Source organism: Arvicanthis niloticus, chromosome 5 (assembly GCF_011762505.2).
Source record: "Arvicanthis niloticus isolate mArvNil1 chromosome 5, mArvNil1.pat.X, whole genome shotgun sequence".
Classification (NCBI taxonomy): Eukaryota; Metazoa; Chordata; class Mammalia; order Rodentia; family Muridae; genus Arvicanthis; species Arvicanthis niloticus.
Window position 1 is genome coordinate 16,436,219 of NC_047662.1, and position 25,485 is coordinate 16,461,703.

Consider the following 25,485-nt stretch of genomic DNA (forward strand, 5'->3'; position numbering starts at 1 on the left):
GTGCTCCCTTGAGGATTCCAGGAGTTGGAAAAGTGGGGGCAAGCTCTTTCACCTCACCTCACTGTAACCATGGAAACCTGACCCAGGCCAAAGGAGTCTATGAAAGAGATAACTCTTTTCCCAGGGCGCAAAACCTTGTGTGCAAGATTTCTAGGAACCTGAAGGGCCTTGGGATGATGAAGAGAAGGCTATGTTCTAGAAACCGCACTGCAGCGTCTCCCTCCAGTGTGTCCTTGGGACAACACAGCATCAGTTTGCAATTCCAGCCCATATGCCACAGAATGAATGAGCTAAGGAGAGGCCTGGATCTGAGCTCAGAACCAGATCTCTTAACCCTGACAAGAGAGAGACCCCCCACTAGCTGCTGAGCCGAGTCTGCATACAGAAAGCCGATGTGCAATGCTCTGGACCGCCCCATAGTTCTGTCAGGTGAGAAAGGGATCCTTTCCACCCTGTGGAGAGACGCTTGAGAGCTTCAGAAGCACGAATTAGTGGGGGCAAAGCAAGAGACCAGCCTTGGCCCATATCCTTCCTCCCCACGGTGTAACCTGGAGACAGCATTGCCCTCTCTGAGTCAGAATTCCTCTCAGCCATCAAATGGGAGAGTGAGGCTCAGGCAAGGTATGGATGGAGTCTGTACCTTAAAGCAAGGACAGGGAACAGTTCCATGCAGTGGGGTCCCTCCGCCCTCAGCCCTCGGGGTCTGCAGAGAGAGACAGAAATTCCCTTGTAACAAAGTGGAAAAGCTGGTGGCTGAAGGGCAGTCTATGCGCGATTAGGGAGAGCCTGCCTGGCAGCCCTGGGGCGGGGATGGTTGAGTGCAGAAAGCTATTTGGTCCAGGGGGCGGGGCCAGATCAGAACACTGGCAATGAGGAAGATGCACAGAAATCAAAAAGAGCTAAAAAGCCGTCAGGGGAGAAGACCAATCCAACCATCGGTTAGGATGGGAAGGGTCATAATGAAAAGGGCCAGGACATAGGAGGAAGAAGAGGGAAGGCAGCTAGAGGCAAAGGAGGCAGGCAGTTGGGGGCCAGAGCGGGGGCGGGGGTGGGGGGTGGGAAAGGACTGGAGAGAGGGAAATGAGAGCTGGCAAAGAACCAGGCTGGGGAGAAATAAAATTTCTCCCAGAGTTAAAAAAAAAAAAAAAATCAAAAGCTAAAATCTGTGTCATAAGGGTTTTTTTCCCCCAGCATCCCTCCCCTGCGTGAAGTCATGTGCATATTTTAAGACATCTGATACATTATGCATATCTAGTTGGAGAAGGGAAAGATGGCTAGCTCAGTTAGAGGTGAGTGCCTGGGAAACCACAGCGGGTAGTGATGTGAGGACCCTTCCCCCCCTCCAGCACTTTGCAGAGTGTCTCCAAATTCTCACACTTTCAGCCAGTGTCCTGGTGAGTTGGGCAAAGAAGGTGGAAGCTACAGAATTTCAGTTTCATCCTTACCAGAGTGTGCCAAGATGGTCCTGGGATTGGCAGCCCAGGGTCCTTCCTAGATTCTTTTCTCAGACCTCCGAGGCCTATTTCCAAGCCTCCTGGTCAAGAAAATTGCACAGGCCTCTGATGATAACCTGTTTTTCTGCCCAAGTGCCCCGGAAGTCCTCAACTGTGGGCGCACAGCACCACCTGGTGGTCATGTCAGACGCTATGGGAGGCTTCTCACTTTGAGTAGAGCCTGGGAAGGGTGGCAGAGAGGAAGAGGATGAATAAAACATTGCCAGCATACTTGAAGCGCCCTCCTAAGGGGCACCCGGCAAAGGAGGAAAGGCTATGAAGAGCAGGGACATGCAACCCATTTGTACCCTCAAGCACTCAGATGTCAGGCACACACTAAGGGCCTCATAAACATGTGTTGAGCTTTTCTGTGGCCACCACCAGTCTCAACCCAGAAGTATAGGTATCTGCTTTGAGGCCCCTAATGTGAGGTGGTGGCCCCGGAAGGCATGAGGAGGAAGAGCAAAAGCCGCAAAGCCCCTCCCCGTGATGCTTGCCTATGTTCCCAGCTCAGCCTGCCCACTCCAATCAGGGAAGGGAAATGCCAAGTCCCCTGGCTGGCATCTGGAAAACAATAAGGCAGCTGCAGGGAAGTGACTAATGAGCACTTCAGGGAGCAACTGGGGACATCACACAAGGAAAGTTATTTCATTCAAAATGGTTACGTTGACGCTATCTAATTAGAGAGGGAACGTGCTGCGCTCTCCGGTTTTCCACAAACATCATCCTGTGGCTGTGGCACAGCCAGGCCAAAAAAGAAGCCGCTCAGCTCTCAGATGACCAGCACACGGGAGGGCCCCCCACGCACGTCTTCGACTCTCCATCTTGCGGACACACAAAATGCCTGAGCTGGATGGAGCTTTGCTGTGTTCTAATCCCACCTGCTCCTTTTCTAGTTAGAACTGGAGGTCAGAGAGGTTCCACCACTGGGCCGAGATCACACAGCAGCCAGGCACAGATGAAATCACCATTCTGGAGGTTGAGGCAGGAAGGGCCTGAGTTTGAGGCCATGCTAGGCTATATAGTAAGACCTTGTCTTAAAACAACAACAACAAAAATGGATCCAGGACCAGAGAAAACCAGTCTTTGAGTCTTTGAGCTCTCTGTTTGGGTCAGTTCCGTTGCCATAGTCTGATAATGGTGCCCTGGTGTTCTTGTGTGAAATTTTCAACTCTCTGGGCAAGCCACTTCACATGATGTCCCTCCTATATGAGTCACCCCCCTTGGTACACAGGCTCTAAAAGAGCCGCTCTTCTATCACTTAGCAACCAAGTTGCTGTCCTTACCTGTGGCCCAGAGGCTAGCTCCTCCAGGCTGCCTCCCTCCTGTCCCTTTCTCTGGGATCCTCACTCAGTCCATGGACAGGTGTGAGCTTTTGTCACCTGGATGGAGAACTACCTAGGGCAGGGGTTCTCAGCCTTCCTGATGCTGTCTGTGACCCTTTAATGCAGTGCCTCACGTAGTGACCCCAACTATAAAATTATTTTCGTTGCCACTACATTAACTGCAAGTTTGCTACTGTTATGAGTCATAACGTAAATAGCTGTGTCTTCTGATGGCCTTAGGTGACCCCTATGAAAAGGCCGTTCAACCCCCAAAGGGGTCACCACTCACAGGTTGAGAATCACTGTCCGGGGTGATCTACTGTCTGGGTATGTCTGTGATCCTCCTGAATGTTGGCATCACTAGCTCATGGACTGGGCTGTTGGACTGAATAAAAAGGGAAAGAGGAGAGAGTGAGCAGAGCTTTCATGTTTCTCTGCTTTGTAATCCGCACAGATGTATGCAAGTTGCTCACCATCATGCCTGCCCCACCATGACAGACTGTTTCCCTTTAAACTGTGAGCCAAAATAAATTCTTTCTCCTTCAGATTGCTCTTGTTGGGTATTTGGTTACAGCAATGAGAAAAGTAACTGATACAGGACCTGTATTCCAGGAGCAGGGGCCAGTGCCTTGATAGGCCAGGCCACGTGGTCCACGGGCCACTGGACTGGTTTGCAGAAGGAATGTGGAAGAGCCTGGGTCTACAGGCTAGAGACATCCTAGAACACTGGGAAGGGAGCGAACAGGGCCATGGCAATGGAAATCTGAAAGAGCAGGGTTTGGAGAGAGAAAAAACAACCAAGAAAGACTCCACTCATGGGGTTTCAGAGGTGAACAAGAATTCCATTGGGAACTTTGGCAGAGGCCGTCCACATCACATCCCGGCTCGTTCTGACCATGTCCTGAGAACCCAGGTGAAGATAACATGAAAGGTAATGGGCTAATTTGTTTTGTGGAGAAAATCTGAAGGTAGTCGTCCTCAGTCTGTGCCAGGGTTACTGCTCACTGCTGTCAGATCCACAGTGAGAAAGAACAAAAAGATAAGGGGATTGGGCGGTCAATCGGCGACTTTGCAGAGAAAGCCGGTAAATCAAGATTAGCACCACTGAAGAGAATCCCCACACTCTGCCCTGGGAGCGGGCAAAGAGCTCTGTGATTGGACAGGAATGCAGCTGAAGGGATGTTTCCCTTGGGAAACAGAGAGAGGAGAAGAGAAGCAGAGAGGTCAGTGAAGTTGGGGCACATCTCCAGCAGGCAGCATACCCTCACAGGGTTGTCAGCGTGGTGCAGTGGAGACATGCAAACTTGCAAGGGAAGAGTTACAGGGCCATGGAGCCTTGCAGCAAAGTTCCAGAAAGCAATTGAATCCAGCCAGTGTGTGTGTGGCGGGTTTAGGTTCCATGTGGGGCCCTGAGAAGCCATCATGGTAAAGCCTAACAGCAGAGGAGACCCCAGGATGTTGGAGATGCCAGGACCATAGGCCAAACAGAAAGGCTGTGTGCTGCAGGTGGCAGAGCTGGAGAGACATGGCTGTTCAAGTCCTTTGATGATGCCATCAGTTGCAGATGCTGGACTGGGCTCCAGGGTTGGGTGTCTGTCTGTCCTGCAGGTTTTGGTCTGGCTTTGGTATCACCTTTCCTTGTTGTGCCTCAATTCCCTCCCACACTGATTCTGTGTGGTTGTGCATCAGAAATATGGAACGCAATTATTTTATAGGGGCTTGCACTTGCCGAGTTTGCCTTGAGTTTTTTTTTTTTTTTTTTTTTTTAAGATTTTATTTATTTTATGTATGTGAGTACACTGTAGCTGTCTTCAGACACACCAAAAGAGGGCATGAGATCTCATTGCAGATGGTTATGAGCCACCAGGTGGTTGCTGGAAATTGAACTCAGAACCTCTGGAAGAACAGTCAGTGCTCTTAACCACTGAGCCATCTCTCCAGCCCTTGTCTTCTTCTTTTTTTATTGGATATTATATTTACATTTCATATTTTACCCTTATCCCATTCCCCCCACCACCCAGGAACCCTTTATCCCATCCCCCTTTTTTTCTTTTTCTTCTTTTTCAGCCCTTGTCTTAGAAGAGACTTTGAACTTGGACTTAGGTACTGTTAAGATTTTGGGGACTTTTAGAGATTAACTAGACACATTTAAGCCATGCATGTACAGTGTCCAGGTGACAAGCATCGGGCTACCCTTCACTGTCAATTTCTCTGGATTTAGAATTGCCTAGGAAACACATCCCTGACAAAGTCTGGGTGGTCATTTCTAGAGAGGCCCAACCCTTCCTGAATCGGGAGGCACCATCCCACGGAGAAGGAACCTAAATACCAGTGTTCATTTTCCTCCACTTCCTACTTTGTGAACAAGCCGCCTTGCCTGCCCCACCATGATGAACTGTCTCTCTGTAAACCGAGAATAACTTGTTCCTCTTTCGAGTTGTTTTCTGTTGAGCATCTGGTTACAGCAAGAAGAGTAACCAATACAGCCTCCACAGCTAAGAGTTCGGAGTCCCGGGCCTCAGTTCACTCCTCCCGCTCTGTGTATTTGGTGAGACAGTCCACTTCTCTGGACCTTGGTTTCCTTTATTTACAAATTGTGGTACAAGCATATATGTCATATTCCCAGCACTTCGGAGACTCAGGTAAGATCAAGCATTCAAATCACACCTGTGTTCCATAACCCCGCCTCAGAATACAACAAAGGCGAAACAGCTTACTCCCAGGTGAAGGTGAGCATCACGTACTGTGTAAGAACACCTCTTAGTGACAATGTTAAGATCACACGACCTAAGGGAACTAAGTAGCACAGTCCATATCCTAGACCTGGGCCATAAGGCTAGGAACAGTAACAGATAAAAATGTATTTTGAGATCTTAGATGAAGAAACCTGACCCAGCCCAGTGCAGGATGCAGGAGAGTATGAAGGAGATGCTCAGAGCAGAGTCCCCAGGGTGAACAGAGTAAGGAGTCGTAGGAGGAGTAGACTCCAGGGTCTGAGTCACCATGAGCAAGGCCAGGGAGCAGTGTGGTTAAGGAAAGTGGCTCAGAAATTCGGGTCAACACTGGGCAGTGGTGGCGCACGCCTTTGATCCCAGCACTTGGAAGGTGAGTTCCAAGACAGCCAGGGCTACACAGAGAAAGCCTGTCTCGAAAACAGAAAAAGGAGGTGAGGAGGAGGAGAGGAGGAAGAAGGAGAATAATAATTTGGGTCAGGGAGAGGAATTGGAGAGGTGGCTTCACATGCGTCAGAAGGGGGCCTTGAACTTGTAGATGACAGAACTTGAGAAAGGCTTAAGCAGAGGCAGGACATAAGTCATTTGAATGAGTTACTCCAGACTCTTCTTTTCATGATGGCATGATGGCTTGCCCTTAGATGTTTATTTCTCATGGTCAGAGGATCTGCTCCAGCCAGAAAAACCTTGGACTACTGGGGGTGCGGGCGTGGTGATTATCTTTATGCATAGATATTTTATATACGTACTATGTGTATGCCCGATGCCCGGAGGCAGAGAAGCTCCCCCAGAAACTGGAGTTAGAGATGGCTGAGGGCCATTGCGTGGGTGCTAGGAATTGAACCTGTATCCTCTGGAAGACCAGCCTCTTGAGCCATCTCTTCAGCACCCCAGCCCCCCACACACACCATAGCTTAAATGTTCTCTCCCAAACCCACATTAATATTTTAGTGCCACTGTCACAGGATGAAGAGTTTGCTGGCAACTGTCAAAATGTGAGAAGGCCATAAATGTAATAAGGCCATGTGTGGGGGGGAGGGGTTAGCTGGTTATTCAAATGACTGGATCTCTCTCCCCTCCCTAAGCACGCCATGCTCTCTGCTATTATGACATGGGATAAAGAGCCTCAGCAGAGGCGCCATGCGCCTGGACTCCCCAATCTCTAGAATTACTAGAAATCCACCTCTGTTCTTCAGGAATTACCCAGCCTCAAATTTACTGCTATAGGAACAGAAAACAGACTAAGAAAAATGTCCTTCTGTGGAAGCCAGTGAACCAGTGTATCTCCTGTCCCTGCCACATCACTCCTTGACAAACACTAGCTTGTAATGAAACACTCTCCCTTCTAGGACAGAGCTAGGAGTCACTCGTTTTCCATCTGCAGACACAAAACACACAATGTTTGATGGATAGACAAATGCCCTTCGGTAACACCAAACTCCAGCAGCCCGCCCTCCTGCCCTGCAGGATTCCTCAGCATCAGCACCACGGCCCAGACGGCCTTTCCACAACACTGGATCAGGCTTCTGAAGGGCATGAGTTTTGGCCTAGCTGTCCATGGCTTTGCTTGCTTTTTCCATGATCCACTAGACTTTTGAATGAAAGGGGACTCTGAAGCCCACCTTCTAGCCCACCCACCACCAGGATGTGCTGGGGAGGGCGCTGACTGGATGGAGTGCTGACTGGATGGTAAAAATGCTGCTTATGATAACAGAAAGGGTTCTCTTACTCTATGGCTTCTGGGCCTGTGAATTTATCCAGCCACAATCAAAAGTATTCATGAAAGAAACTGAGGTGAGCACCTACACATTTATTTTCCTATTTCCCAAATAGCAGTCACCCTCTCACCCAGGCGCCCAGGACCTGCCTTGTATTAGGATAATCTAGGGATGACTTCGTGTACACAGGAAGATGTGTGGGGAACCTAAGCAGACTCTAGGCCATTTGTCACAAGGGCTGAGGCATCTGTAGATCAGTCTCCAAGAAGGTCCTGGAACCCGGGCCATGGACACAGGGCAGGACTGCCTGTAGACAATTCTTACTGGGTTCCCAGGTCTCAAGTGCTCCCAGCAAAGACTACAGGCTTCCCAGTTAGCTGAGTTCACGTACTGGAAATGAACTAGGGGTACCAATACCAACTTTAGGGGCTGAAGCCTTAGCATGCAGGGTGCCTGCATGGGCATTCCAGGCCAGCTGCAGTTATTGAACATAACTCACACCTAGCCTTGTCAGCTGGGGATCAAAGGGCTGAGGAGAATGACAGGCACTTAGGACACCCAGCCCCACTGAGAGCTCCCTTTTGTTTCCCTAAGCACCTTTCAACTCAATTCTGGTCCCACATATTGGTTGTTGGGGCCCCTATGAGGCCTCAGAACCCTTCCAGAGGTGAGACTTGTAAGGCAGAAGGAAGGAGCTGCCATGGATGGCAGGTGCTATATATATATATAGCAAGTCAGTGGTGGGGTCAGATATGTGAGGCTCAAGCAGGGGCCTTGTGCCCCAATCCCAGTGCGAGGGACAGGTCCACTTCCAGTGGCTGGGAGACTCTTCTGCTCCTGTCCCCCATGGTGGGAGGCACCTGCAGAGGTCCACTGGGTGGGACAGACAAGCCCTTTCTCCTAATCCCTTTGAAGAGATTTGTTCTTGATTCTGGCATATGTGGGCTCCAAAATCAGCACCTTAGCCCCACTGGGCCCTTGCAGCTGCCTTACAGGAAGGCCAGGGGAGGGGGAGGGGCTTCCGAGTAGTCTCCTTACCCTGTCCAGCCAAGGTCTTCACACCTCACTGGGCAGGACTCTACATCAGATGCTCACTCTGTCCCTCCAGCATGGTCACCTTTCTCTACAGACTTCGTGCTGCCACTGCACTGCTGACTGTTTACCTGGAGTTGGGTGGTGGCTATAACTTCCAGTGAGTTTTCAACCCTCATGAACCTCACCTCTTCTGGCTCATGCACTCACTGGCACAGCCTGTGGGCTGTGCTGAGTGACTCCCTTTGCAAATGCAGAGTTGTTTTTCTTTTCCAGGTTTTTAATTTTGTGTGCATGCATATTTTACCTGCATGTATATTTGCACAGCGTGTGCATGCCAAGTACCCTCAGAAGAGGGTGTGGGATCCCCATGAACTAGAGCTAGATGGTTGTGACCACCCGGGCAGAGGGCTGGTCCTCGCCACTGAGCCATCACTTCAGCCCTGCTGTTCTGAGATAGGGTCTCACTATGTAGACTGGGCTAGTCTCAAACTCACAAGACTGGCTTGCCACCAATAGCAGCTGAAACAATACTGGGCACACAGCACTGGATACTAACATCCCCTTGCTGTCTTTCAGTGCCCCACGCCACCTCAGCTTCTCCAGTGTTCCACACAAGACACATTTGTCAGACAACTATGTCAGCAAGGCCAGGTGGCACCCTAGGCCAGCTGTCTAGGAAGGCCCTCCAGTCCCACTGTGGGCCCGATGAGCATGAGGGCCTCAACAACGATGAACTAGACCCCATCTTGGGGAGCTCAAGAGGAGAGCAGAGGTCTCCAAGCTCCATCTCATCCTATGGTGGGGGGGGGGGGACTTCGACTCCATCCCAGGGACGCCTCAGCCACTTAACTTTAGTGAACTAAGTCCCAGGCACACATATGTGACACTCACACAGCATGTGCTTGTGTCAGCACCAGGGAAGCCCTTCTTCCTCACACAGGAGGCCGGGAAAATGGTCAAAGAAGAGAAGAGCCATTTGGATGACCTGACAATCTCTAATTTCTCTTGCACTCACAAGTCAGGGGTGGGTGAGGGAGGCGGGGCTGCTGGGACACTGAGTTAGTCTTGACAGGCCCACTGTGTGCTGGGGACAGTGAGGTTGTCTTGACAGGCCCACTGTGTGCTAGGGACAGTGAGGTTGTCTTGACAGGCCCACTGTGTGGGTGCCCCCAGCTACCCTTCTTAGGCAAAAACAAGCAAAGATACCAAGGCCAGACACCCGGGCAGCAGCAACCTTCACTCTGTTTTAATGAGGTCTCCATGGGAACCTGGAGCAGCCTGGGAAGCCAGGCAGCAGCAGTCCCACATCCTCAGTTCTAGTGCCTTCCTGTGTCAAAGGAGAGCACCCAGGCTGCCTACCAACCTAGAAGCACCTAGAAAAGCCTCCTGTCCTCCTGCTGACCTGTGCCCCACCCAGATGGGCCAAGCAGAATGGGCCAAGCAGACGCCTACCTCACCCCCTGCTGTCTTCACGTATGCAAACATTACTCAGTAAGTAAGTAAGGGAGACACCGAGGCCTGCCCACCTGACAAGTCTTTAGAAATTCCTTCCCCTGAGCAGAAGCAAGTAGGAGTCTGGGCAGCCTCCCAAGAGGCCATACTGTAAGGCCCTTCTTCCCAGGCTAACCGACTCACCCCTGCCACACACACACACACACACACACACACCAGGGAGCAAGAGTCGAGAGGCCTGGCCATGGAGCCTGGACAATAAGCTGGTCTTATTCATACACATGGATCTAGCTCCTGAGAAGGGGCCCTCACCATGGGACCCCCCCCAGGTCCAAGTTGAGAAGCAACCCCCAGATGTTGGAAGTGTGCAGCTTGCTGGTGTCCCCTCCATCATACATGAAGGTATAGCCACCCCACCAAAGGCCACAAGACAGACCCTGACAAGGGGAGGGACACTTGCCACGTGACCACAAGACCCCTAACTGTTATACAGGGGTATCACCCTGGTGATCTCCCGCCGACAGATCGGGCACCTCTTGGGCTCTGGCAAAGCAAGGTAACACTGGCGGCAGGAACACACGTGCCCACACTCGAGGAAGACACAGGACTTGAAGCTACTCAGACACACAACACAGGCACTCTTCAGACTCTCCCTGTCCTCAGGCGTGGCTTGGCTCAGCAAGTGGGCCTCATGTTCCAGGAACTCTTCCTGGAGCTGCTGCTGGCGCAGGCGCTCCTGCCGATGAAGGTACTGCTTCCTCAGGATGAAGAAGAGGGTGGCACAGGTGGCAAAGCCGAACACCAGGACCAGAACCTTCCAGAGCCGGACACTCGACTCCTGCCTGTGCAGCAGGCTGTGAAAGTCCTGGCTGCTCAGATAGTACTGCATGCCTTGCTTGGGGGGCTGCAGGCGGACAGAGTTGTTATCCAGAACCAGCTCACCAATCCCCGTGAGGGTGGCTCCCACCTTCAGCATCTCCTCTGTCTCCTGGATGCCTTTGGGCCGCTCCCCACTGATGTAGTGGCCGATGGCATCAGTGAAGGACTGCACAGAGGGGTGGAACTTCTCATACACAGTCTCTAGGCCCAGATCCACGGAGTCCAAAGGCTTCAGCACTCGCACAGACACAGACACGTCGTCCTCATGGGGCACGAGGTCAAAGGGCACAGTGTTAGTCCTCTGGTGAATGATCTTGGAATAGTCATTCCTAAAAACACAAGGACCAAAGATGAACAAGAGAGGAGCAGGCGCCTGACTCCCACACATGGGGTCACCTACATGTGGGTACACATACGGAATCCTCGGGGATCTACCATCCTAACTGGAGGCCAGCCTCCACTCACTGAGTCCTAGAGCATTAGGACCAGAGCAAGAAGGGGCGGCTCAGGTCCCTCAGGTCTCAGTGGACACCAGGGAAGAACAGAGGTCACCTTTAGGGTCTACACCCTTGTATCACCATCACAGAAGTACCTGAGACAAAACGTGCTAGAAGCAGATGGGAAAATGGCTCACTTTGTATGCTGGCACACAATCATTTAAGCAACTCCGCAGGTGACCGAGCTATACGTGAGTGGTTCTACAACTTCACTGTGCTAAGAATCAACAGACTTCAGGTTCCTTCTGAAAACCAGGTTTTGTAATCAGGAAGCAGGCCTAGGAGCCTGAGCTGTAACGGCTGCCACCTGGGCTCTAAGGGCAGTGCACAGCGCACACAGCAGTACTGGGGGCACGGAGAAGCAGCTCTGCATCAGGTCTCCAAGAAGCTAGACTCAGCAAGCCCATGGCCCAGAACAGACCGAGTGAGGTGGTGTAGAGAGGCCAGAGGGCACTCACCAAAGGTGGGTTGTTCGGTTCCACACCATCTTATGCTCCTGAAGGGTCAGCCGCTGAATCACCCCCTTGCAGTTTTCCACAAACTGGCTGTTGAGTGTTTCTTTGACAGACCGCACAGCTCCTGGAGAGGAAGCAATCATGGTCTCTGAAGGCTGCTCTGACCTCTCTTTAAGGACTCCCATGTGTTGAGCTTCACTAATTAACCAGCACAACAGCACCCATGTCACTGTGGGGCACATCTAGAGAGCACGCTGCAAAGTGCTGGACGTAAGCACCTCACATGAACCACATCACGTGGCTCTTAACGACTACCTTATACCACACTGGGTCTCTCTCAAACAATCAGAAGTCCACAATGGTTTGGTCACCTTGTCCCAACACCATTAAAAGGCTCTTATGAGGGTAGGCAGGTTAAGCACCACTAAGCCTGATGACCTGAGCCCTGGAAAACATACAAAAAGGTGGAAAGAGAGCCAACTCCTAAGTTGTCCTTTGACCTCCACCACTGTGGAGTGGCACCTACACCCTGCCCTCCCCCCCACACACAGACACACAAGATAAGATAAACAAATAAATGTAAAAAACTATGTCAACTACGTCTTCATTCGGTATTGGAACAAGGCAGTTGCTGCCACTCCCACTAAACAAGTAAACACACCTTCAATGACAGCATAAGGCACACACTTTCCCGGTGCTTCTGATAGAATGCCCTTTAAATCTTCACCCAAATGAATCTTCTTAGCTCCCTAAATGAAAAAATAGATAGATATTAAACTGGACACTGAATACTGACACGCTGTATCAGACTTAAGGTATGGTGGGGAGAGGGATGAGGAGAATGCACAGAGGGGGAATCTGGAGGCTCTGGTTCCGAAGTCTGGCCCTGAACATGAGGTCTCTGGGCTCCTCGTCCCCAAGGCTGGAGCACCATCTGCTTGCCGGTTCAACAAAACACTCCTTTCACGTGAATACAATCGAATATAAAAGGTACTAGCTACTTGGCACACAGTAGTAGGACCCTCAGCAGAGACAGGGGCTAGCTCAAGCTGCAAGTGTATCCTTGATGATTCTGGAGAACTTTGATGAGTCTGCCTCCAAAACTGTAAAAGGAGGGGGAAGCCAATCTCATGGAAGTTTAGGTAGGATAAATGGACTTTGAGGGACGGGAAAACCCAGTCCAGAGCTGACACATGGAAGCCATGCAATAATCAAGCACTCTCATCACCAAGAAAAACAGGGGAATAAGGTACAAAGTCACCTCTGTAAGCTGGTATCCTGACCAACAGATGAAAATCTTATATTAGAACTCCCACAGCTTTTTCCAGGAAGGGTTAATTATTTTATCCTTTTATAGACTAAGTCTCAAGTACCACAGGCTAGCCTAGAACTTAGCATGCATCTGAGGGTGTCCTTCAACTTGTTTTGTTGTTGTTTGTTCTGGGTTTTTGTGTTTCATTTTTCGGTTTTGCTTCTAGTTTGGTTGGTTTTGGTTTGAGATAAGATCTCAACTATGTGTCCTTGGCTGGCCTCAAACTCACTAAGTAGACCAGGCTGCCCTTGAACTCAGAGAGCCACCTGCTTCTGCCTGGTTAGCACTGGGAACTTCTGATCCAAACCTTTTCACTGCAGGAACTCCAAGGTTTTGTTTCTGAGCCCTTACTGAAATCAACCTGGCGATAAGACTTGGGTTCAAGAGTCCACCTTCATACAACTGCCAACACAAGCCTTCGGTTGATGGATTGTGAAATGCCAACTAAAATAAGACCACCAACACGTACTGAGCATGTACTGCTTGTCAAATGCCGAGTTAAGAATCAAGATATGAAGACCCTTCCCCGCCTTGACAGGTGCCACAAAGCAATGTGGTCAACTAAGAAAGGAGAAAAAAAAAGTGTACCATTGCTGGAGTTATGACCAGAGCCATGCCATGGTGTCCATAACTAGCCAGCCTCGGCCACCGGTCTTCAATAAACCAACTGAAAGAGCTCAGTTACTAGTGAAAAGCAGAGGAGGGCAGGGATAGTCAGTGGCTCTACCCCAACTTTATCTTTGGGTCCTAACACAAAAGTAAGGGCTTTTCAAATTATTACTTTTTATTATATGGTCCCACCCAGCACCTCTGCCTCAGGCTCAGTTCTTCCTACCAAGGTCATCTTGACAAATTCTTCCCCCAAGAGACCCCTAGGGCCTTGGCTTCTCCTCCCAGCAGCAGGAACTTCCTGGGGGAAATTTCAATTTCTTGGAGTCCACTGTTTCAAGTTTCAAGAGTCGAATAGTAGGCAGGGCGGTGGTGGCACACGCCTTTAATCCCAGCACTTGGGAGGCAGAGGCAGGCGGATTTCTGAGTTCAAGGCCAGCCTGGTCTACAGAGTGAGTTCCAGGACAGGATGACACAAAGAAACCCTGTTTTGGAAAAAAAAAAAAAAAAAGAGAGAGAGAGAGAGAGAGAAGGACACAACAGAAATCTTCACTCCTGCATGGCCAATTATACTACCCTTGAACCCAAAGACCTGAATTTAAGCTCCAAGCTGGCTTAGCTTCTTCAATGTCTCTTGCTGTGATAAAACACTTGTAAGAAAACAACTTAAGGGACAAAGTGTTTATTTGGGTTTTTCACGGTTCAAGGATGGGCTCAATCAATCCGGGGAAGTGGCTAGTTTTACATCAACTCGGCCACAGGTCCTCAATAAACCAACTGAAAGAGCTCAGTTACTAGTGAAAAGCAGAGGCGGGCAGGGATAGAACAAGCTGGAGTTATGTGAAAGGCGGGAAACTCAACTGAGAAAAATTCCTCCCTAAAACCCAGCTTAACTAGAGATGAGGGAGGGGCAGACGATCGTGGGTGGCTCTACCCCTGAGCTAGTGACCCTCCCTCTGTAAGAAAGCAGGCTGAGCAGCCCATGAGGAGCAAAGCAGTAAGCAGCAGTAAGCAGCCTCCCCGAAGGCCTCTGCATCAGCTCCTAACTCCAGGCCCCTGCCCTGTTTCAGTTCCTTCTGATTTCCTTCAGCAATGAACAGTGATTTGGAAGCATAAGCCAAATAAACACTTTCCTCCCCAAGTTGATTCGGTCAGTGTCGCATCACATCGCAAGTAACCCTGACTGAGGCAGAAAGTCAAAGTAAAGGGGGCCTAAAGCAGCTGGTCACATGATATCCATAATCAGGAAACAGAGCAATGGAGAGCTATGTGTTCTGCTCACTCTCTCCCTTTTTCACAGTCAAGGACCCAAACCCAGAGAATGGTACTGATACAAGGCAAAACTTGTCATCAAAATTAACCTAATGAGCCAGGCAGTGTGGTGCACGCCTTTAATTCCAGCACTTGGGAGGCAGAGGCAGGCGGATTTCTGAGTTCAAGGCCAGCCTGGCCTACAGAGTGAGTTCCAGGACAGCCAGGGCTACACAGAGAAACCCTGTCTGGAAAAAACAAAAACAAAAAAATTAACCTAATGAAGACAAGGCCTCACAGTTGCACCCAGAGACTTGTCTCCTAGGTGATTTCAGCTCCTGCTTAGTTGACAGTTAACACTTGCTGTGTGACATTTCCTTTCACTGTCAAATGTCTGGGTTTTCGATCATCAGCAATGCCCTCTGTCATCTATCTCAGGCAATTATTGAGCTGACAAAAATAAATCCGAGCGGAAATGTGTGGTGTGAGCTGTTAAGGGCAACCCTCGAATGAGAATGTAGCTTTAAAGTAACTATAATATACAAAGAAATCATTGTAGAAACCAGGAGCCGAGTGGTTAAATAAATGAGCCTCTAAGTTTGCTGTTCTCCAAGTTGGAATCACCCGTGCCTTACATATCTTCACATCCTCCATCTGCACCCCAAATATCACCTTGTTTAAAACGGCGACACCCCCTGTCAACTGGCCACAATCTAGAATCTCTGGGAAAGAGTGTCTCAATAATAAACTGTCTATATTGGGTCAGCCTGTGTCGGCATAGCTGTTAAGGCACTGTCTTGACAGCTCTAACTGACCTGGGGAAACTCGCCTGTTGTGTTGTGACTGACACCACTCCCTAAGACTGGGCTCTGGACTGTACAACAGCAGAGAAATCAAACTGAGGGCTAAGCATGCATGCGTTTGATTCTCTCGACTCAGACATGATTTGGTAGCTGCCTCAAGTGCCTGCCTGGCCTTCCCCGCGATGACGGACGGGAACCTGAAACTGAAAACTAAACAACCCTTCTCCCTCTCCTAAGTTGCTTTCTGTCGGAGTATTTTACTATAGCAAAAAATACAAAAAAACAAACAAAAAAAAAAAAAAAAACCCGGAACTCTCCGGGATTTCCCTATTTTTGCACACTTTTCTCTGCCTTACTCCAACCGGATTTTCGCCTTATCACACGGTCCGATTCCGTGTAGCCGTCTCGAGGTCCTAGAATGGAATCTCCAACAGGACGAACGGCTTGTTTTTCTCACTACCTGGTGCACAGCGTGTTTTCGAGAAATAGTTTTACAGCACTGCGGTGACGTCCAGTGCACTGAGGATAACTCCGGGGGCGTCGGAGCGAAGGGGCGGGCAGCCTCGATGCAGCCGGTGGCCGGGGTCCCCTCCGGCTGCGCGTCGTCTGAGGCCCTGTGGCTCCCCGGTGCGCCCCGGCGCGACCTGCCAGCCAGGCCGGCCCGCCCCCCTCACTGACCTTGAGTTCCTGGGAGACCTGGGCCTTCTGCCGATATATGGAGTACAGTACGGCGGTGACCATCGAACTGGTGCCCAACAGGAGGACCTGGCCGAGCGACGGCCGCGCTCCGTTCTCCATGGCGATCCCGAGCCGCGTCAGCCGCCTCGAAATCACCTGCGATCCCTACGCAGCCGCGCAGCTTTTCCTGGTAACCGTAGGCTCGTCGCCTTTTGATGACGTAATACAGGAAGTCGAGACAGGGGTTGGGGCAAAGGGGACCGGAAGACGTTGCCCAAGTGGTTGCAACGTTACTGCGGCCTCCTGGGAAATCGGTGGGATCCCAGGAGGACCGTGAACGTTCCACGCACTGGCTGTGGTCACGTGGGAGCACTTCCTCCGGGTTTCTAGACTTTCTTGCTCTGTTATTGTTATATGACATCTTTCTAATCCTATGAGAACGTGCCTCGGTGCACATATAGAGAGCAGGACTCTCCTACTTTATGGGTCCTTGAGATAGAACTCAAGTTTTTAGCCATAGTGGCAAACTGGGCTGTTTCTTTGGATTATTTGACGTTGCCGCCATCAGACGGGGAGCTGAGTGAAATATGTGTTAAGCACTAAGAAGTGTTACGCTTTAAGCTATCAGAGAACCTTGAAACCTGGGTTTTAAAGATGAAGAAACTGCCGGCCAGAGGGGATAGGGAACGTGGTCAGAGCCATACTGCTGAGGAGAGCTGGAGAGCAATTAGTCCAGCTTCAAAGTCTTCAACTTCTACACCAGCTGAATCACTAAAATAGCTCTTAATCTACCACCGCCACCCAAAACCAGCATACTGCTTATTTAATATAATATCCGCAACTGTTTTTATCGAGTGACTATTATATGCCATGTACTGTGGTTACGTTTCCTAGGCTTGCATTTCACCGCACTCTTTTTTTGTTTGTTTGTTTTTTGTTTTGTTTTTTGAGACAGGGTTTCTCTGTGTAGCCCTGGCTGTCCTGGAACAAACTCTGAAGACCAGGCTGGCCTCGAACTCAGAAATCCGCCTGTCTCTGCCTCCCAAGTGCTGGGATTAAAGGCGTGCGCCACCACTACCCAGCTTCACTCCACTCTTTAGGGAACAAATCCGGGGCTTCAATTGCTCTTCCACTTAGCTCCACCTCAGCCCCTCCAGACCAGCATTTGATGTATTCAACACTGCCACAGAAGAGGTTTCAGAAGAAGAAACTGAGGCTCGGGTTAAGAAATACACTCAGTCCAGCACTCAGTAAGCACAGGAAGGCAGATCTCTGAGTTCAAGGCCAACCTGGTCTACAGGGCGAGTTCTAGTTCAGCCAGGACTACACAGAGAAATCTTGTCTTAAAAAAAAAAAAAAAAACAACTAGGGGCAGGGAGAATATAAATACACTCAGACCTTTAACTAAAAGTGATAATGGGCTTCAAACCCAGGGGACCTATCAATAACTCTTCCAACTCCTCTCAGACATCTGCTTCCTAAAACAACCAGAGACACTGCACATCTTAACCAGCACATCTGCCTACGAAGCCTGAATTCTCCTTGCAGTGTCCTATAGGTTATTCTTTAAATTCCTCAAAATAGATAGATCTATTGACCCAAATCAATATTCATTGGAGTGTTTTTAAATAACAAAAATTAAAAATGATCTAATGTCAATAATCAGTTGGTTGAATAAAATTTGAAATATTTGTTGTGGCAGGAAAAACGTTGGGACAGGAAAAAAAAAAAAAAAAAAAAAGCCCCTTACTCAGCAATTTGGTCAAAGCCTCTTGCCAGAAAAGAATTCAAGTGTAAGGGTGGTAAGACAGCTAGCTGGTAAACTTTTGTGCTTGCTGTCAAACCTGAGTTCATTCTCCAGAGCCACGAAATGGAAGGAAAGAACCAACTGTCAAACACTGTCCCCTGATCTCTGCTATATTCCCAACACGGACAAGGTAAATAAAGAAATAAATATAAAAAATAATTCCAAGGTAGGCAGATTTCTGAATTCGAGGCCAGCCTGGTCTACAGAGTGAGTTCCAGGACAGCCAGGGCTATACAGAAAAACCCTGTCTCAAAATAAATAAATAAATAATTCCAGCACAATTAACAACTGCCCAAGGCCTTCCTTCCTTCCCAGCTGTAAACCCTCAATTTTCTAGGAACCTTATCAGAAACCTCATTTACAGAAAACTTGCATGTACTAGCCTCCTGATTCAACCCTAGGGGTTCTAGATCATAATTCTATCCAAGGCATCTGCAGTCTCACATATCAAATGACAGGGGAGGGCTTCTTAGCAACTCATTTGAGATTTATCATGAGAGCCACCTAACTGGTCTAGCTAATGCTAAGCCGATCAATTGCCTCGTTCCTCTGAAGAACCTATACCCACGCTTGGGCCTGTCTTACTTTGTTCTCAATGCCCCCTCTAACCCTCAAAATATCTATAATAAAAATCTCCAACTCTGCCTCATTATACTGACCGGCCCTGGAATACTTTTTTTGTTGAAGTCAGAACTCCATTTGGTCTGAGTTGAAGTTCCTAAAAGTCTAGGGAAACTCAGATTGCTGTGGGTGACAGTGGGGAGCTGTGTGTCTGTCCCCTGACCCCCGATATCTATAGGTCGGAAAATGGAAAAAGCAGGCTACAAATGTGCTTGAATAGGATCCTATTTTTGGCTTTGTTTGCTGTCATTGAGACAAGATCTCACTATGTAGCCTTCATTAGCCCGAGACTCATTATATAGACCAGGCTGGCCTCGAACTTAGAGATCTCTCTACTTCTGCCTCCAAAGTAATGGGGTTAAAGATACACTCCTCCATGACCAACATGACCTATTTACTTTTAAAAGAAGAGAAGAATACTGTTTTTATGTTCAGTTTGTTCTTTTTGGTTTTTTTTTTTTGTTGTTGTTTTGTTTTGTTTTGTTTTGTTTTGTTTTTCAAGACAGGGTTTCTGTGTGTAGCCCTGACTGTCCTGGAACTCACTCTGTAGACCAGGCTGGCCTCGAACTCAGAAATCCGCCTGCCTCTGCCTCCCAAGTGCTGGGATTAAAGGCGTGTGTCACCACTGCCGAGCAGTTCAGTTTGTTCTTAACAAGATAACACAGAAGCTCAGATAATACAGTCCAGCCTTCAATTCAATAGGTAGCCAGGGATGACCTTGAACACCTAATCTTTTTTTTGTTTGTTTGTTTTTTGTTTTTGTTTTGCTTTGTTTTGTTGGTGTAGCCCTGGCTGTCCTAGAACTCACTCTGTAGACCAGGCTGGCCTCCAACTCAGAAATCTGCCTGCCTCTGCCTCCCAAGTGCTGGGATTAAAGGCGTGCACCACCACTGCCTGGCCGCTAATCTAACATTCCAAGTGCAGGGATTACTGACCCATGTCACAACTAGTTTAGAAGGGCATCCTTTTGAGTCTCTGAAATGATTCACAAAAGGCCGATCATATTTAGTTTTTTTTTTTTTTTTTTCATAGAAGGAAACTGGTGCCCAGAGAATGTTGGCCTCAACTTCATCATCTTTTAGGAGGTAATATCCAAAACCTTTTGAAATGAGGAAGGACATGGTCCAATCTGTTTAGTCATCAAAAGTCCTTTATCCTTAGATCATTGCAAGGGAAAGAACAAAAGAGTGGTCCCAAAACTGAATTCTCGGGAGCATCTCCACTGTAGATTGGTTGGGGGTCCTCGGCTACTGACTCAAGCATCCTTGCCTTATACATCAGGCCCTTGTATGGCTTTCTTGGGAGCGTGTAAAAAGCCCATCACTCTTAAAAGAGGCAGGCTGGTTGAAAATAACCCTGCCTCTTTCTTTCTTTTCTTCTGCCAAAGGCTGAATTCCTTCGTGAGTGTTGCTGAGAATATTGTGGACAGGCTGAAGTTTACATCATGTGGGCCTCATTAGGCATGAAATTCAGACAATTTCAACTGTGCCAGTGTCCCCAGGGAACCATTTCCAGCTGGGGATGGCTGTCCTCACTGAGTCAAGGCGAAGGATGATCTGTGACCTGGAGACCCTGAGCTGGGCTCCTAAAGCAGACGTGGGTAGAGGAGGTGACCTGGAACAGTACCACAGACTGACAGAACATTGCCTAAGCCCCAAGTTCACAATTCTCCTCAGAGAAGCAACAGTGGCCTCTGGTCACAGGGTAAATGCCCTGAAGGCATTCACTAGGGTCTAGGGACCAAGTAAATTTGAAGGCTGGCATGTTAGCTCCTGAAGGGACACACCCAAGTTAGTACCACAGGGAGCAGGAAATAGAAAAGATGGCTGAGCAGTTAAAACCACTGTCTGCTCTTCTAGAGGACATGGGTTCAATTCCCAGCTAGCAGCTCACAACCGTCTCTAGCTGCAGTTCCAGGGTTTCTGATACTCTCACACAGACATACTTGCAGGCAAAACATCACTGAACATAAAAATAAATTATTTATTTTAAAAAAGAAAAAAGACAAGATCTGAATCCCCCCCCCACTTGGGAAGACAGCTGACATAATTATAAAAAATTATCTGATATACTTGTTTGTATTCTGTCTAAACTCCACCTCCACAGTTGCCAGGTATGCTCCTCCTCACAGTTACCTGGCAACAGCCAGGTAGGCCTGGCCCACTATAAAAGGGGCTTTTTGCCCCCTCCTCTCTCTCTTAATCTCTTACTCTCTTGATCTCTTGCCTCTAGCTCCTATCTGTCCCCTCACCCCTCCCCCTTCCCCCACTCTCCATGTGGTCGTGGCCAGCCTCTACTTCTCTACCCGCCTCCTCTCTGCCTCTACTACCCTCCTGGCCCCCATCCCGATGCCCAAAATAAACTCTATTCTATGCTATACCGGTGTGTGACTGGTCCCTCAGGAGGAAGAGATGCCTCTGCATGGGCCCCGATGAGACATCCCCTCCCCCCATACCTCTCCACACACCCACAGAACATACTCTCTTTATCTCTTTATCTTTTTATAAACACTTCAATACTCAGAGTATTTCTTGTGGTATTGATTCTAAACCTTTTGTTTGTTTGTTTTGGGGGTTTTTTGTTTGTTTGTTTGTTTGTTTGGGGGTTTTGGGGTTTTTTTGGTTTGTTTTTTGTTTGTTTTTCGAGACAGGGTTTCTCTGTGTAGCCCTGGCTGTCCTGGAACTCACTCTGTAGACCAGGCTTGCCTCGAACTCAGAAATCCGCCTGCCTCTGCCTCCCAAGTGCTGGGATTAAAGGCGTGCGCCACACCGCCCGGTGAGTCTAAACCTTGTATGTGCTGGGCAAGCACCTCCAACTGAGTTGTGCTGTTGGACCTAAAGATCCAAAACCAGGCGACAGAATTTGCTGCAATAACATGAGGTTTAATGATAATAATAATCCAGTGCACTGGGGTTCTCTCACATGCAGGCAAGAAGAACCCTGAGCTGAGGTTAAGAGCAGTTTTTATACAGCTTAAGAGGTGGACTAGAGAAACAGTGAGTAGGCACAATATGATTGGTGGAGCAGTGTGACTTTTTTTGGGGGGGTGGGGGGGGTTCGAGACAGGGTTTCTCTGTATAGCCCTGGCTGTCCTGGAACTCACTCTGTAGACCAGGCTGGCCTCGAACTCAGAAATCCGCCTGCCTCTGCCTCTCAAGTGCTGGGATCAAAGGTGTGTGCCACCACCGCCCAAACTGACTGGTCTTTGGGGAATGAGGTAGCAAGGACCTCCCTTGTCTGTAAGTGGCAAGGATTGGTCCGTCCTGTAGAATGTGTGCTCTGGGCCTTTCTCACCCCCAGGTGGGTTCCCTCCCCTGTGGTCTGAGGAATGTTAATCTTCTTTTCCTCTGAATGTTAATCCAGCAGGTGTCCTAGGACTAAGGAATGTGCTCCTCCCAGAATGTGTCCTGGAGCAGTTAAAAATTAACTTTAACTAAAAATTAAGTTTAACCGAATTCCTACAGTAGTAGTAGTAAAAGGGTTAACAGGCAGAGTAGAACCAAGAGTGCAGGTCAGCTTGGTGGTGAGCTCTGTGTTTCAGGAACTTGGCTGACCACAAGATAGATGGCTGATTATGTACAGGCTCTTAGAGAATAGCCCATACAAAATGTTCCCCATGACTGTTCCTTGGACCCTGTCACAAACTGAATAATGGGCTGGGACTTTCCACAGGTACTCTCCAATAATCCTCCTTCACTCCTCCTGGGTTGTGGTTTCCCCCTGAGTTGTGGTTTTTGGCTTTAAATTCTCTCTGTCTCCAAAGCCCCGGGGTCAGACCCCATTGCCCCTACATGGGCTATAGGTCTTGACCTCAACATGTTGATCAAAATATACCTCTTGCTGATTGCATCAAGTTCTGTGTCTTGTGAGTTAATGGGTGGCTGTGAATTCCCGAGGCTTGGGTGAGGTCCTCCCTTCATGGGGGTCTTACAGTAGCAGCAGCAGCAGCAACAGTAGTGTAAGAGGGGCATGTCCGTGCCCTGGAGCATGTGTGGAGGTCAGAGGACAATTTTTGGGAGTTCTGTCCTTCCAGTGGGTTCTGGGGATTGAACTCAGACCATAAGGCTTAGGTAGCAGGAACATCACCCACTGAGCCATCTCATACTGTAGAGTGAAAAATTATAAAGACCATTTTATAAAATATATACAGGCTTTTTCTTTACCCCTAGACCTGAGCAAAAGAATGCAGGTTCCAGAAAGCAGAACTGAATGTAAGATTTCAGGCCTTCACTGCCCGGGGATACATTCCGGGAAGGGAACTCACCTGTGGGTGGGGAAGGCCCAGAGCAGGAAGACACATTCCCAACCACAAAAAAAGATGCAAGTCATCTAGGTGGGGCTGGGAAGCTAGTAGCCACAATGATATGGCAAAGTGACAGGGCAACAACTGAGAAATAGTTGAACAAGTGACATGGCAAGACCACATTTTTGTGAAGAGTGGGTGTGCAGAGTGTTTTCCACATAACCCTGATTCACTTAGGTTTCGTTCCTCTTGAATTCTTCGCTATTTTTATTGTTATATTTCCTTAGCAACCTTTCACCCTCTCCTCACTCTGCAGGTTTGTGGTTTCCCCCTTTAAAAACCCTTCTCAGACTGACTGGCTTTGTCAATTCAACTCCTGTGTGAGTGGACCGAATTAGCCTTGGCTAGCCAACTCTCCTTAATAAACCTCTGCTGATTGCATCCAGGTACGGTGTCTTGCGAGTTTGTGGGTGGTCGTGACTTCCCGAGACTTGAGTAAAGGTCTCCCGAGTTTGGGGGTCTTCAATACCACCATGCCCAAAGCATAGTTTTAATGAGCACGTATCCCTCCCAGTACAGAGAGGGGGTTCAGACGGCACAAGAATGACGTTTTTCTTTTAACAACCAAGTGAAAAAAAATCAGAGTTCATGGTTGAGAGCTTTTGGGGCCGCCTTGTAGAAATTTGGCAGGAATTTGACTTTGGGCTAAGACACAGAAAGTAGGCTCACATTAAAAATGTTTACATTTGAGCTAATACAAAACTCAAGGTAAACTCAGCCTAGATACGTGTCGCATTACTTTTATCTTGGTCATCCTGATAAGCCCCTAGCAACACTGACTTTGTTTATTGCCTTGCTTGTTCCTTGGCCTAGAACAAAGAATCCTTATTCTTTGCATGTACTTAGAGTGGTTTCAAAGAGGCTGGAAAAAAATAAACCCACTTTAGCCTCAGCACTGGCTAGAATCTTGTTATAATGTTAATGTCTTTTCCATCTTTGCTCTCCACCCCCCCACACACACACACACCTTGAGACCTGGTTGACTGACTGAGCTGGCTTGGTCAGTTCATAAAATGAAATGTGTTATGAAACAGATTTAATTTTTTTACAGACCCTGCTTGTCTGTACATACACCATGTATGTGCAGTGCTCCTGGAGGCCAGAAGAGGGCGTTGGGTACCCTGGAACTGGAGTTACACACGGTCGCAGTAAGCACTCTTCCAGCCCCCAAATAGATTTCTTTTCTAAAGAAAAAAAAAAAAAAGCTTAAAGGAGCAGTAAACTAGCATACCATGGGCCGCTAGGATCAGTTAATCGTGAGATTAGTGCTTAGCTTTGATGAAAGTGTGTGGAGGTGCAATTAAGTGAAAGCAAAGTGAGCAGCGGGAAGATTCCAATGCAGGGTCATTTGTGCAAGCCCTGAAAGGAAGCGGTCGTTACTTACAAGCTGCAGAGTCCCTCCACAGTTCATCAATGACAGCACTGCTGTCACAGCTCATAGGACTCAGGCTTTGAGGGGTTCCAAAAAAAAAAAAAAAAAAAAAAAAGAGGCATCCATGGAAGAGCACCTATAGCCCACGGTAGCATCTTTTTAAAATGCTAATTACCACCAGGTGAAGCATCTGTTGAACTCTCACCCTTATGTCTGTCTTGTTTGTTTTGTGTGTTCCTATGTTACCCACGATGCCCATCAACTCCTTGCCTCAAGTGATCTTCCTGCCTACTGGGTAGCTGGAGCTACAGGCTCATGCCACAGTTCTTGGCTTCCTTTGTCTGTTTTGTTGTTGCTATTCCTTTTGATTTGTTTGTGAGGCTGGGGCTTGAACCCAGGGCCTTGTGCATGCTAAGCAAGCACCCTACCACTAAGCTATACCGCCATCCCTGGCTTCTGGTTACCAAGAGTCTTTTTTATATATTCTTGATACAGGCCCTTGATGAAAGCACATGTTTGACTTGCTGCCGTTTCCTCACGTCTCCAGCTTGACCTCTCATTCTCTAGACTGTCCTTTGGAGAATGGAGGTTCTGAGTTTTTATAAAGCCCAGCAGAGACAGTTTCCTTTTTTAGGGCTCCTGCTTTTGTTTGCTCACTTAAGAAATCTTTGCCCGTGGGTTGAAGGAAACAAAGGTGGTTGCTCTGTAAACACCAGATTTCAGATCCTCAGTGGCTACATAAAAACCAAGGCGGAGAGTAAGGAATCCTGAGAGCTATCTGTCCAGCCAGCCTAACCCAAAAAGTAGTAAACTTCTGGGGAGAATGAGAGGCCTTGTCACAAAGCAGTAAGGCAGGGCGTAGAAGGCACTCAGTGTCCTGCTCTGGCCCTCACACAGAAGCACACAGGTGTGTATGCTCACATATACCACACACATACATATACACTACACACATATACACCACACACACACATATGCCACACACACAAACATACACCATACATACACACACCATATACACACATACACCACACACACATATATACTACACACATATACACCACACACATGTACACACACATATACAACACACACATACAACACACATACACATATATTACACATACCACACATACATACACT

At 48.5% G+C, this 25,485-nt stretch overlaps 1 protein-coding gene across 1 annotated transcript; it reads right to left on the reverse strand.

The window, feature by feature from the left end:
- Nucleotides 1-9,278: 9,278 nt before the first annotated feature.
- Mul1 (mitochondrial E3 ubiquitin protein ligase 1) lies at nt 9,279-16,466 on the reverse strand. The gene is made up of 4 exons (XM_034502660.2): nt 16,240-16,466; nt 12,248-12,335; nt 11,590-11,710; nt 9,279-10,963 (listed from the first exon to the last, which is right to left on the reverse strand). The coding sequence occupies exons 1-4, from the start codon at nt 16,357-16,359 to the stop codon at nt 10,234-10,236; spliced, it is 1,059 nt and encodes a 352-aa protein (XP_034358551.1). The 5' UTR covers nt 16,360-16,466; the 3' UTR covers nt 9,279-10,233.
- Nucleotides 16,467-25,485: the final 9,019 nt, after the last annotated feature.

Coding starts and splice junctions, on each gene's coding strand:
- Mul1 (XM_034502660.2), bottom strand. CDS start 16,359: ATGGAGAACGGAGCGCGGCCGTCGCTCGGCCAGGTCCTCCTGTTGGGC. Junction 12,336..16,239: donor AGGTCTCCCAGGAACTCAAG/GTCAGTGAGGGG, acceptor TTTTTCATTTAG/GGAGCTAAGAAGATTCATTT. Junction 10,964..11,589: donor AACCGAACAACCCACCTTTG/GTGAGTGCCCTC, acceptor TTGTGTTTTTAG/GAATGACTATTCCAAGATCA.